We start from the raw sequence: 13837 nt of genomic DNA, 5'->3' as shown, positions 1-13837 counted from the left end.
CACTACACTTGCTACTTCTCAATTTCATTCTCTATCATGCCCATGTACCACATACGTAATTCCCTCACATACATATGCTACATGAGTATGACAATCAAAAAAGAATCAATATTCTAGATCTTAAACCATCAAGTGAAAAAATGAATAAATAACAACAAAGCCACACTATATACCATCCAAAAAATCAGTCAATGCACCTATGAGAACTTTTTAACAAAGACAAACATAGATTTCTCCAAGAAAATAAAATTTAAGAGCCCAATCAAGTGCACTATTAATGCACAGTAACTATAGCATAGTTATTTTACAAAAATACAAATAAAAGTTGACTGTGGCAACATTAAAAAATGTTAAGTGACTCCTAGAAGAGAATAAAGACAAAATACTTTGAAATAAATTGTAGCAATGTTTTCTTAGGTCAGTTGCCCAAGGCAATAAAAAATAAAAGCAAAAATAAACAAATGAGACCTAATCAAACTTAAAACCTTTGGCACAGCAAAGCAAACCATACACAAAATGAAAGGACAACCTACTGGAACTGGGAGAAAATATCTGCACATGATGCTATTGACAAGGGACTAATTTCCAAAATATACAAACAGCTCATACAACTCACTAACAAAAAAGCAAAAAACAAACAACTCAATCAAAAAATAGTTAGGAGACCTAAACAAACATTTCTCCAAAAAAGACATAGAGATGGCCAAGAGGCACATGAAAAGATGCTCAACATCACTAGTTAGCAGAAAATATGTGAATCAAAACTACAATGAGGTATCACCTCACACCAGTCAGAATGACCATCAGTAAAAAAAAAATCTACAAGTAATAAACACTGAGAGGGTATGGCGAAAAGGGAACCTTCCTACACTGCTAGTGGGAATGTAAATTGGTGCAGCCACTATGGAAAACAGTATGAAGGTTCCTTAAAAATCTAAAAATAGAGTTACCACATGATCCAGCAATCCCACTCCTGGGCATATATCCAGAGAAAACTCTAATTTGAAAAGATACATGCACCGCAATGTTCACAGCAGCACCATTTACAATAGCCAAGACATGGAAGCAACCTAAATGTCCACCAACAGATAAATGGATAAAGAAGATGTGGTGTGTATATACAAGGGAATGTTACTCAACCATAAAAAAGAATGAAATAATGCCATTTGCAGCAACATGGATAGACCTAGAGATTATCATACTAAGTGAAGTAAGTCAGAGAGAGAAAGACAAACACCATATGATATCCTGAGTCCATGCTGTTACAGCAAATCTAAAACAGCAACAACAAAAAAACCCATTTCTTTCTTATGTAGTGATGGAGAATAACTGATTTGTCACTGTCTTTAGTGAATAGTCACATCAATAGTCCTTGTGACTTTTATTCCATGTATTACCTGTCAAAGAAAGCTTTTTATAATTCAGTGAATTCCAAATGATTACACATAGATAATATACTTTATCAATACTAAATGATAAAAATTAGTAATTGAAACATTTTATATACTCACTAACTCACTAACCAAGAAGGTTATCTTTTTGATTCTGAATTTTTTGGAGGTTCCTTCACAACACAGTATATTGGCAAATTTTACCATTTTTTTTTCTGTAATATATTCTTGCTCTACTCCTTCAGCTGTGATTTTAAATAATAATTTTGAAAGTATAAAATTTTTGAAGATAGGCCTAAAGATTTTAAATTTACCTTAAAAACTTGACAAAGACCTAAGTGCCCATAAGTTATTGCTTTTTACTATCAAAAAGCTACTAAGAAATACTGAAGGATCACTGTTACTGATACAAGTTAATAGATTCACACAAAAATGTATATATGTATTAATACACATATACATAGTATACATACATCACAATTAGTAATGATCATTTATTTATTTAACATACACAGAATGAGTATATATGTATATAGTCAGCCCTTCATATACACAGATTCCACAACCACAGGTTCAACCAACAGCAGATCAAAAACATTTAAAAAAAAATTTTTTTTCAGGAAGTTCCAAAAAAGTAACACTTGAATTTGTCATATGCTGACAATGATTTACATAGCATTGCATTGGGTATTATAGGTAATTTAGGGACGACTTAAAGTATATAGGAGGATATGTGCACCTTATATGCAAACACTATTCCATTTTATATAAGGGAGTTGAGCATCTATAGGTTTTGATATTTGTGGAGGGCCCTGGAACCAATCCTCTGTGGATACAAAGGGACAACTATGTACACACAGGGGAAAGTTACAAACATCACGTGATAATCAGTTTGGCAAACAGTCATTCACTCAAATACTTCTAAGGGTTCTCTTAGTCACTGAAGAACCAGTGAGATAAAAGGTCCACACAGAGCTCAGTGGGGCAAAAACAGAGGAAAGAAAACAGGAAGAACTTAAAAGCCTGGTAAAGCTGCTCAGACAAGAAAGGAGAAAGAATAAAAGGGGGACAGAATTAGACTAAGAGTCTCCCAGCAGAGAGAAAAGCTTGTGCAAAGGCCCTGAAGTGAGCTAGTGAGGCAGACGAGAAACACCAAAGAAAAGAAAATGAGAAGAGCAAGAAAGACAAGAGGGAGAAAGAGAGAATGCACAGGGGAATGGGCTGTTTTGGAAATATAAGCTGTGGCCAGAAATGGAGGAACAAAAGGGTGGTGTTGAAGAGGTGGACTTCCTCCTTAAGGCACAAGAAACCCTCAACAGCTCCCTAGGGCTGTGAGCAGGAGGGATGGCATCAAGACAGCAGGGGAGCTAAGAGCTGGGGTTACAGAATCAGACTGCCTGAATTTAGATTCCAGCTCTGCCACTCAATAATTGAAGGACTTTAGAGATACTTAATCTCCTGTGTCTCTGTTTCCTTGTCTGTAAAATGAGAATAATACAACCCACTTCATAGGGTTTTCACAGGACTGTCTAAGGACCAAATAAACTAATATATCAAAAGCACTTAAAACAGTGCCTGGCAGATAGTAAGAGCTCAATAGTTGCTTGATATTAATATCATTAGATTTGCATTTTGGGGAAATAGATACAAAATGAAGATGAGGGAACATAAGTTACATCTGGAATATTGACCTCTTCTCTTCATTTTCCCCAATTTTATGATACACCTTATGTATGCTTTGTAGTAACAATTTGGATGTATACTAAAGGAAAGTAGAATGCTCTTAGCAGCATTAAAATTGGAGTATTTCATGACATTACACGGTACAACATAAAGATAAAAAATATATATGATACGATGTAAAGATAAAAAGTATATAAACTAGATGACTTTGAAAATTCTTTTCCTCACTAAGATTCTTTTTGATCACTAAGGCTAGTAAAAAGAAAGGATTAAAGTATGTTTAACACTTCAGCTTTTTTTCAAGTATTCACCATTTTAGCTCTACCCCAAAAACAGAGATCAGAATACAATATAACCCTTCATTGTCCTTCTCTCAAGAATGATAGGATAGACACCTGCTTACAACTGTGCCTGAGATGAGTTTCACCACTAGGAAGAAGGGAGAAGGAGAAATGGGCAAATTTAAACCTGTACATACAGATCATCTGATCCCAAACACACATGTAAAAAAGCATTTTTATTAATGCTAAATGCACGACAGGATACCAAGACGGTCCATGATGAAAAACTTTTGGAACAAATGTGAAATTGCAAACACATAGATTTTAACTTTTCAAGTCATTTGGCTTGTGGTGAAGGAGAGAAATTCAAAAGAGCAACATGTTTTTTTTTTTTAAGCTGTAAAATATAAACTACCTCTGTTATAGGAGATTAATTTTTTAAAAATTAACTAGGCAGTGGAACAATTAATAGGTCCAATGGTCCATATACTATTTTCTAATTAAGAATTCTACATCCTTGCAAAGAAAACTCCATTAACAGCAGACCAAGTCTCAAATCCTAAACTCCGTATTTGTTTAAAAAAAAAAAAAGATGTATGATATGCTCCAGATACTTAAAATGGTTCTGATGTGCCTGGAAGGGCTTTTGTTTCAAGTTCACATTGGGATGCACCAGAGGCAGTGGGGAAGGACAGCCAATGAGATTCTGAAAAGTTATCAGTATAAATATTATTAGGCAACAAAGAATTACAGAAGATATGAACCTTATTCTCACATCTGTTATTAAAATAGAACTAATTTTCCCTCTTGGGTAATGGACTCTTATTTTAGCCCTTAACAGGTAAATTTCTCATGCAAAACACATAAGTAAATTCAGAAGTAAGTGAATTAACAATGTATTCAAATGCAAGATGAATTTTTAAAATGCCAAAGTTTGCATAGCAAAAGCTCAAAGCACATAAGAAAGTATTCTAAGTACAACGTGACTTTAAGAAAACAGTAAAGTATTAGAATATTTAAATTAAGTCAAAACAAAAGATAAAGTCTGAAGTAGATATATAGCCTCAGATACAACGGCAAAATAAGTAATCTTTATTTTTATACTCCATGGGGAGGATTTAGGGATAAATTTAATGGGATAAGAATTAGTCCATCTTCTCTTTAGTAACTGTGTTCTATTGTTAATATGTTAGTATTTCAGAGTGATAACTACTAGTAACAAAATTAAGAGAGATCTCCAAATACACAATGTGAAAGTTACCAAAATAACTACTGTTATACCAGGTTGTGTACAGGGGTTGGGGGCGGGAGCGAGAATTATTTCTGTGACATTCCACTCGTGTCCCAGAGACAGAGAAGGTGGAAAGCATCCTGATTACTTTTTAAAAGGTGTATGATCTTAATATCAAAATCTGAGAGAAAAAAGAAATATAAAACAACAGATCATTCTAACTTACAACTATAGATGCAAAAGCCTTACATTAAAACCCTAGCAAACTAATGCGAAGTATTTGTTTAAAGAATAAGACACTTCACCAACATGGTGTAACATTTAAAAATGTGTGAATGACATAACAGGCAAAAAGTCTAAGACCATCTCAAAATCATTTAGTAAAATAAAAGTCTTGTTTAAAAATAGTAAAATAACTGGAAGGAAGATTTTTACTTTTAATATTGATTTTACCATTAACTTATAAACCTACAGTCAATATTTTTAAAATGAGAATAAATCAAGCAAGCCAATTATCACCATTATTTTGTAATTTTGTTCTCGAAACCAACAAATATGCTAAGAAATAAAAGTTAATAAACAACAAAGAGATCCTCAGAATTAGGTATTGGCTAGATAGAAGAGAAATGCACTAAAATCAAATCTTTATTTATTAACAGAAAATCCAGTTCCCCAAAAGGGCCAAATACGGAGAAAAATCTCAGTTAACAGTTGTATGTGTTTACATACACATACATAAAACAGACTGCAAACTTTACTACAATGTATAACAGAAGGCTTTAAACAAATAAGAGACATACCATGGTCCCAAGAGAGAAATCAACTTTATTAATCCACTATAATTTATACACTTATCCAATTTTAATCAAAACCATAATAGGATATTTTTGAAACTTAACACAGTAAATCAAACTTCCTGTGAAGGAATAAATTGATAAAAATAGCTAATTCCCCACTCTACCCCCCGCTGCTACTGTCACTGCTTTAATTCAGACCCTAATCACTCCTCTAGATTATTGGACACACGTCTTCACTGAGCTTCCTGCCCAGTGTGGAGGTCAAAGTTTTCAACATAAAATTTGACCTCTTCAGCACACAAGACCTTTCACTGCCTCTGCCTACCTTCTCTGGCCTCTTAGCTCATCTCCTCCCTCCCTTCATTCCAGTCTTCTATCAGTTCCTAGAAGTGAACAAATAAACTGTCTGGCCTTAGTACCTTAGCACCCATCTCCTCTTTCTGAAAAGCCCATCCTCCTACCCTTTTTCTTCAAGTTCAGGTGAAGTGCTCTTTGCCTACAAAGTCTTTCATGGCCTCCTCTAGTCAGATTTCTAGCCCTAGGTTTTCATAGAATCTTGGGGCATGGAGCTACGGAGGCATGTATCATACTGTTCTGAAACCCCTGAGAGAACTGTCTGTTCACTCCTACTAGAATACAAGTAGCAGATAAAACACCCGGGGAGATGAAGAAGTAAAGGAAGTGACGGAGAAGAGTATGAGAAAACCTACCAGCATTTCACTGGAGCCCCAGTAAAAGGCATCTGAACAGAAAGAAGACTTCACCCTTGAGATAATGAAGAAGACTGCCGAAACGTCTGTTCTAGAGCTACAGAATGCCACTGAGAAATTTAGAATAAGCAAAAGGACCCTACTTATCTACAACTTTAATTAGTCAAAGTTGGCCCAGCCCTAAAGAAGGATAGAAAAATAGCCTTTGCCCTTTCTGATCCCTACCCTTCTTCCAGGGATGGAAAGAGTCCAGTTACTGAGAGAAGAGGTACATTAAGAGTAAGAGATGTTAGCAGAGAAAAAAAGAAAGCATGCTTGTCAACTCAGATTCCAGAGTCTGAGATATTAATGGCTTAAAAGGAACAAAAACTTCAGGCAAAAAAAAAGTAAGAACCCCATATAGTCTCATGCACCACCCCCCTCCATGCTTTGCTTAAGAAATGGAGGAAGGGACAGAAACAGATTTCATCTATTCTTACCTGTAGTACTTAACTCTATAAAGACAACAGATTGAACGCCGGCAGAAAGAAAAACAGACCTTAAAATGGCAAGACCAGAGGAATTACTTCGGGCAGCCATGATCCCACAACAGGGAATATACTGTGGATGTCCAATAGGCTGGAGGCTAAGAATTCTGCTCAGGGAGTGCACATCACTCACTCCAGCATCTACTGGGAGCCAGTTCCACCACCTCAGAAAAGGTGCGGCTTATGGGAACTTGGTTTTAGACATTCTTTTCACAATTACAATGAAACTGGGAGCAGAAGAAGGCAATTCCTATTTTCATTTCACCAGACCCTTTATCAAGAGAGGAAAAAATTTATCATCTTTTTATGCATTCAAACACTAATTCATTCTACAAATAAATGTAGGTACTGACTACAACAGGCACTTGGCGGGGCCTGGGGCCACAGGCACGATCCTGGCACACAGCGCACACCACCTAATGAGAAGACAGTGCCAAGCAGCTGCACTACCACCTCTATTCTACGACTGGGAGGAAGCACCGGGTAAAGACAAGGATTCAGGAAAGCCAGCCAAAAAGAAATGATACCTAAGATGAAACCCAAAGAATGAGAAACGGACCACCAAAAAAGAATATTCCAGACAAAGGGAAAGTATATTTAAAGGCTAGGAAGTAAAATAGCTTGGCACATTTTAAGGAAATAAAAATTTAGAAAGGCTAGTGCAAAAAGTTCCGGAGAAGAAGGGGACAAGAGGCACTGCAGAGAGACAGGCCAGGGAGGCGAGGAGCGCCAGACCCTCTGGGGCCTACGAACCATGTTCTGTTAAGTCTGACTTTGATTTTAAAAACATTAAGAGCTGCCAGTGAAAGGTTTTAAGCAAATGAGCGCTTTGGCCAGAATTGTATTTTTTGAAAGCTCTTAGGCTGCTGTACGGAAAGTAATCTGAAAAGGAGGCCAGTTAGGAAATGGCGAAGCCAATCAGGTCAACAACAACTACGACAAAATAAAAAGAAAGCAGAAGACACAGAAAATACTTAAGTATGATGACCTAGGGTCTGGAAAAGAAGCAGTAACAATGTTTAGAAACAGCTCCCACACTGTGATACCCTGGATTCAATCGACTCCTGCATTTGCCCTTTAGCTGCCTTACTATCCTCCATCCAACATCATTCCCAACTTCTGTCACCAGATAAACCTTCCTTCTCTACTATCCTAGCTATATCAATCAGCTCTCCAATATGTGACTACTTAATTTACATAAAATACATTTGAAGATTTAGTTCCTCAGCAGCAATACATTTCAAGTGCTGAAGAGTAACAGATGTCCGGTGGCTACTGAGTGGAGCACTTCCATCGCTGCAGAAGGAGCTACTGGGCAGGGCTGGGCTAGAGGAACACCTGAACCTACCACTCCACTCTGCGAGCCTACTGAAAACAGCACAGCTATCTGAGAAGGCACCTGGGAAGGCGGACTCGCTGTCTGATGCCCACACCTTGTGTGTTAATGAGCTTCACAGTGACGTGAAGAATCATGGTGTACAAACCATAACACAGGCCCTGTGTTTTGGCTCATTAATCCTCACTATGCTCTGAGGAAACAGAAAAGCAGCAGGCATCACCCATGTTTTATAGGTGAGGACACCAAGGCACAGAAACTAACCTGCCTGAGGCTATAAAGTCAATAATGGAGTCACAAATAAAAGCTGGAATCCCTAATGCCCTGACCACTGCTCCATTCATTAGAGTGGTCACAGCAGATTTAAGAACCCATGAATAGCAACTATTCTGTTTCACCCAACCAAAGCAAGCACTTGCTCTATCAAATGTCTTGCTATACCCACAGGAGGGGCATATGTTAGGGAGGAGTGTGTGTGTGGGGTGTACGTGTGTAGATCTAGTATAATATACATGTATGTGTGTGTCTGTAAAACACAGAAAAATTCATAAACAGAAGATACGTATTCCCTGAGTTTGCCCCAATTATCACATGTGATGAGAAATAAGGAATATTAAGCACACCAAGGTATGGTATATTCCTGCATTATTGATTTGTTTTTCAATTATGTTATATGATTATCTATAAAAAAAAATTACAACCTAGAAGCTCTGCATTTTGTAATCCTTATTTGTCTCTGTAATCAGAGTAAGTCCTAACTTTTGTGTGCTCCTCCCAAACCCGGAGAAGTAATGGAGGTATGGAGAGGCAATTCTTGCATTTTCATTTCAACTAGTTCATTAATTGAGAAGGGTTAAAATAAGAGGGGGGCATGAACCAAGTTACAGATTAAAGCTACAAAATCCACATATAGCATTTGCTTGTGACACTCTTGACAACAGCAATTTAAAAGGCAGCCACCAGCATTCACTAATACATCTCTGTGCCCTAACATTGCAAAACAATTTACCCAGAGCTTCATTTGAGTGATGTAAGAAAATCTAAGAAATAATTTGACCACACTTGCCTAAGATCTGAATTCTTACATATTTTAATTGTTGTTATACAAAATATACAGAAAAGGCAGAAAAGGAACAGAATAGTTAAAAACAATTCTAAAGTATTGAGAAACATAGAATGGTTACTTATATACTTCTAATTCTTGCCTCATTAATAAGTATGAATCAATCTACAGAATATAAAAACTAAGTGAATTTTTCCAGAAAGTCAAAGCTTTTAAAATTAATTTGACAACTGTTTCTGAATTAAAAGATTAAGTCTCCCTCAAATATGAAAGTATCATAAAGGAAAAGGGCATGAATGCTAATTTTAAATCCAGAATAGAATGGCCACGTCTAACATTAGTCATGAAAGAGAACAGAGCCATCAACCTGGGTAGTTAAGTCTTTGCTTCATCAGACCTTGACTCAATGGTAAATCAGAGAAAAGAAACAGTTTTAAGCTGAACGACTTACACAGCACTTCTGGAGGCTCCATAGGAAAGTAACAGCTTGACTATATCCACGTGCCCATTCTTGGCTGCATCGTGAAGGGGTGAGTCATTCTGATACCCAGTGGTGTTCACCAGCGCCTTGTGCTGGAGCAACAATTCCACCACCTTCAGGTGCCCATGATTGCAGGCTTCATGCTAAGTAAAGAAAAAAGGGTGAGAAGAGAGATGATGAAGAGCAACAGATGATACTGTAACAAAACTGTATTTTAGAAAAATAAACCTCCATCAGTAAATTGTTTCTTACCTAAATACTCATACAGACCATAAGCTGTTGTTGACAGAGTAAAAGCCACTATTAATAGTCTTTATGATAAGATACATGGTAATCAAGATTTATGCAATCCATGGAGAAAGATTTTTTTCCATTTGAGCCTTGGGTCAAGCACTCTTCTTTTTTTAGAAGAAAATACAGCTTTAAACCAATTATAGCCCCTAAATTGTTCAACAGTAAGAAATTTTTAAAAATAAGGAAAAAAATGCAGAAAATATTTAACCACCACATCATGCATAGAATCTGAAATTCTCCAAGGCTTAATAGAATTCACTAAATCAGGTACAGCACAAGGAACTATATTCAACTTCTTGTAATAACATATAATGGAAAAGAATCTGAAATATATACATGTATGTATGTATATGTATAATTGAATTGCTTTGCTGTACACCTGAAACATTGTAAATCAACTATATTTTGATTAAAAAAAAAAAAAAGAATTCACTAAATCTTAGGTGCTTAGCCTTAAGCTAAGTGGTGCACCCACACATTGACATAACCCCAATAAAGCAAATATCCCATAATGAGTATTTGCAAGAAAAGCCTCTCGCTTTTGCTGAAACTACAGAATACTGTTTGGCTGGTGCTAATGACAACAGAAATAACAGAGTAGGTGCTCAAAAAGAGCTTACTGAATGAATGACATAACTGGTAACAATGAAATGCTCAAAGATGCTTCACATGCAAATCCTTCCTCATGTCTAATGATCTGCTAACAATGCCACTGTGTTGTATTCTAATAAATCTCTGGTATAGTGTGCTTTTTAAGTACATCTATTCAAATCTTAATAGGCGATCACCATACTCAATGTCTGTAGGTCTATTTCTAGGAGAAAGGAATCTAAATTAAGCATCAGGTCCTCTAAATCACTCATCAGCTTTTACTACAATTTACCTTAGTGGCTTAAAAAGAAAAATTAACCTTTCTTCAAAAAGGTTAGCCAGCCTGTGGAGTCCAAACAACAAAGTGACTCTGATCCAGACTGAACACTCCCGGCTTAAAGACTGGCAAGGAGAAATCACAACTTTAAACCTTTTTGCCCCTGGCCTAATGCAAATCTCCCAATTTCTGTGAATTTGCAGTTTACAGAATATGGGTATCCACCTCACCTTCTGACACTTCTATGTGTGCATTCAAATCACATGTTTATTGTCCTAATGTGATTAGCCAGTATAGCACCTGTTCCCATGTATGTGTGCCATATTTTTTCCAGACTCTCCTTCACACTATATTTTTAGTAATAAAAGCAAAGGCTTTAAAAAAAAATGTTTAATGTGAGCAAAGATTTCTACTGCCTCTATATGTTTGCAATTGAACAGAGTATAAGTGAGGATAAAACAGATCCTCAGTAAGAATCACTGCCTTGTGATTCGTTCTATACTCAGTTCCTCTGACCTCTCCTTGTTCCAAATGTGGTTCCAATGACATGCAACGCTGCACATCGAAGCCTGATGTCAGCTGTAGCAGTTACCTCTCCACAAATGAGCTACATTCAGCAATATGGTATAACTGGATTCCTAAATCTAAATGTAGTCAGTCAAAAGGTAGCCAGTTTTTTGCTGGCCACAATAGAAAAGTTAGATGAAAAATAACCATTTACTCTTATTTGTTGAAAATATAAGTTCAGATTAAAAAGAGAGGGTATATACGACAGAGGATGACATATAGACAACTATATAACTATAAACTATAATAACAATAAAACATAAGTAGAATGATGATAAAAAAAAAAAAAAACAACTAGAAAACTACCAGTGGTGTCCATCCAGCATGGTCTTTAACATTTGGGTCGCTTCCATTTTGCAAGAGGTATTCAACAGAAGGTATGTCACCCTAGAAGAACAACAAAAAAATAAAAAGAAATTAAAAATCATCAAAGAAAGAAAAAAAAAATTAAGATTTTTTAAAGATTTTGTCTTCTTCAAAATAGAATAAAATTTAAATCTTTTGTCTTACATGCCTACTAATCACGAGTCAATAAATAACGTTACACATGCACAAACTGTTCTGAGATATCAAGTCATCAAAGTCACGTGGTCCACCTTGAATACAGATTACAAAACCTCTGCTATTAGCCAACCTACATCAAAATTCATTTCAAAATACCAAATAAGGGACACAAGCCAAAGATCATCTGATCATAAGAAAGTTTTTAAAGTCATCATTCCACTTGTGAAAAACACCTTTTTTGAACATAAGTGAAAAATGTTTTCTGAGTATTGTTTAAAACAAAATTAAAGCAAAGAAGGTTGCTCAGTGAAACCAATGTTAAAGAGCCAAAAACGACTGTCTAATTGGCAGTTATTCCACTTATCTACAATATATTAATTTTGGGTATAGTCACCCTATTTGCTCAGATTTTTTTAAAGCAAAAGTAGAGCTTATTTTCTCCAAAAATAACTGATAGCTTTCCCTGAAAACGGCTGAATAAACAAAGGTTCCATAAAACAAAACTCACACATGCCAATGCTGTATTTTGAGAAGAGCTTCTTTAAGGAGAAGAAAATCTCTCTCCTACCACTCTCCAACACTCTTCTGAAATGAGTTTTTTCTCTTTTGGCTTGATAATGCAGAAGTCACTAAGTCTCCTAGAAACAGTGACATTTGCTTTTATCGGGTTCTTTTGAACTACCTCTCAAATAGGGTAAATCTTAATATGGTAGCTTACTCAGTTTTCTAAGAAAACAAATCCACATGCAACATATACTTTTTTGTTCCTAAGTTAGTAAAATGGCCTTAAATATTTAATAGGCCTTAAAAAGATTCTGTACATTTCAAATCAATTACCCCACTTCCAATTAAAAAAAAAAATTCCTGTAGTTCCTTAGAGGTGTAAGTTCTACACCTCTAGTGCAAGTTAACATCTATTTAGCAACTTTTGCTCTATATTCAAGTCAGCTCCAAATGAGCTCAGGAACATCTGTCAAGATACAAATTTGAATTTTTTTAAACAATCCCATGAATATTGGGGCAGATCAACTGCCAGAACCACACACATTCCCAACCTTCAAAATGAAGGTATTCACAAAAAATACACAAACACCTTCTCTAAAATGTCCTCAATCTAATTCTACATGGCAATCACAAATATATTAACCTAAAAGTATATTAACCTAAAGAAGTCCATAAAATAATATAAACACAACTGTGGAGTGGAAGAATCACACAGAACCGTCACACAGAGACAATGAGTGACAATTTAGAAAGTACAAGTAGAATCTCTTTTAAGTGGTATTTTTCTTTCATGCCACCTCTTCATGTTATCAAAGGTGTCTTCTGTTAACATTTTACCCCTAGAGTTGCCTGATGTAAGCTGACTTTGCAAATTACTTGCTTTTCATACTCAATCTGCTTTTTCCTCCCTAGTACTTAGAAGTTTGTCATATTTTCAACCTTCCAGTTTATTTAAATTTAATGTCATGCACATAAATAAAATTATGATAATTAGATAGGGTCCACAGTAACTGGAGAAGCTTGAACCAATACAGAGTTTCTGGGATTAAATTAACTTCTGCTTCTGATTTCTTTAAATTACTTTATTCTCAAACAGAACATTTTCTGAGTAATAAGCACTCACTTATAGGCTTCTCACAACTTAAAATAATAATTGAGATTCTCTTAAACCACAGGAAAAAAAATCATCTAAGGAAAAAGTATTTACTAAGGCTTAAAAATTTTTAAATACACTTGGTGTTTTCAAGTAATACCTTAAAGTCTGAAAAATAAGGGAGCATGTGAGTCACACTGAATTTTCTTATTGCTAACCTTTCATTCAAAGGAAATATTCTTCACACATTCGGGTATACATTAACAACATAAATTAACTTTTTAAAAACAAATACATACACAGAACTATTTTTCCTTATAAAGGTTAGCTCTTCTAAAATATTATTAGGAATAAATATCATAATAAAAATGGAGGACATTACAATTAAGTACAATAATGACGATTTACCAAAATGGTTAAGCTTTTCCACATAAATGAACTAACTAGGTACCTGAAATTTCTTCTTTTAGCAACTAGGTATTGTTTAAAAAAAAAAAAAAGAAAAAG

General features: G+C 35.5%; 1 protein-coding gene across 3 annotated transcripts in view; it reads right to left on the bottom strand.

Moving 5' to 3' along the window:
* The window catches only part of BARD1 (BRCA1 associated RING domain 1), a 76132-nt gene that overhangs the window by 27892 nt on the left and 34403 nt on the right, over positions 1-13837 (bottom strand). For all 3 annotated transcript variants that reach the window (XM_045520454.2, XM_074364050.1, XM_074364049.1), the window contains 2 exons: positions 11536-11616; positions 9471-9643 (listed from right to left, as the gene is read on the bottom strand). In XM_045520454.2, coding sequence (XP_045376410.2) covers positions 9471-9643; positions 11536-11616 — 254 coding nt within the window. The remainder of the gene's footprint in view (positions 1-9470; positions 9644-11535; positions 11617-13837) is intronic.

Source organism: Camelus bactrianus, chromosome 5 (genome assembly GCF_048773025.1).
Source record: "Camelus bactrianus isolate YW-2024 breed Bactrian camel chromosome 5, ASM4877302v1, whole genome shotgun sequence".
In the NCBI taxonomy this organism is placed as follows: domain Eukaryota; kingdom Metazoa; phylum Chordata; class Mammalia; order Artiodactyla; family Camelidae; genus Camelus; species Camelus bactrianus.
This window is presented reverse-complemented; position numbering and strand designations above follow the sequence as displayed.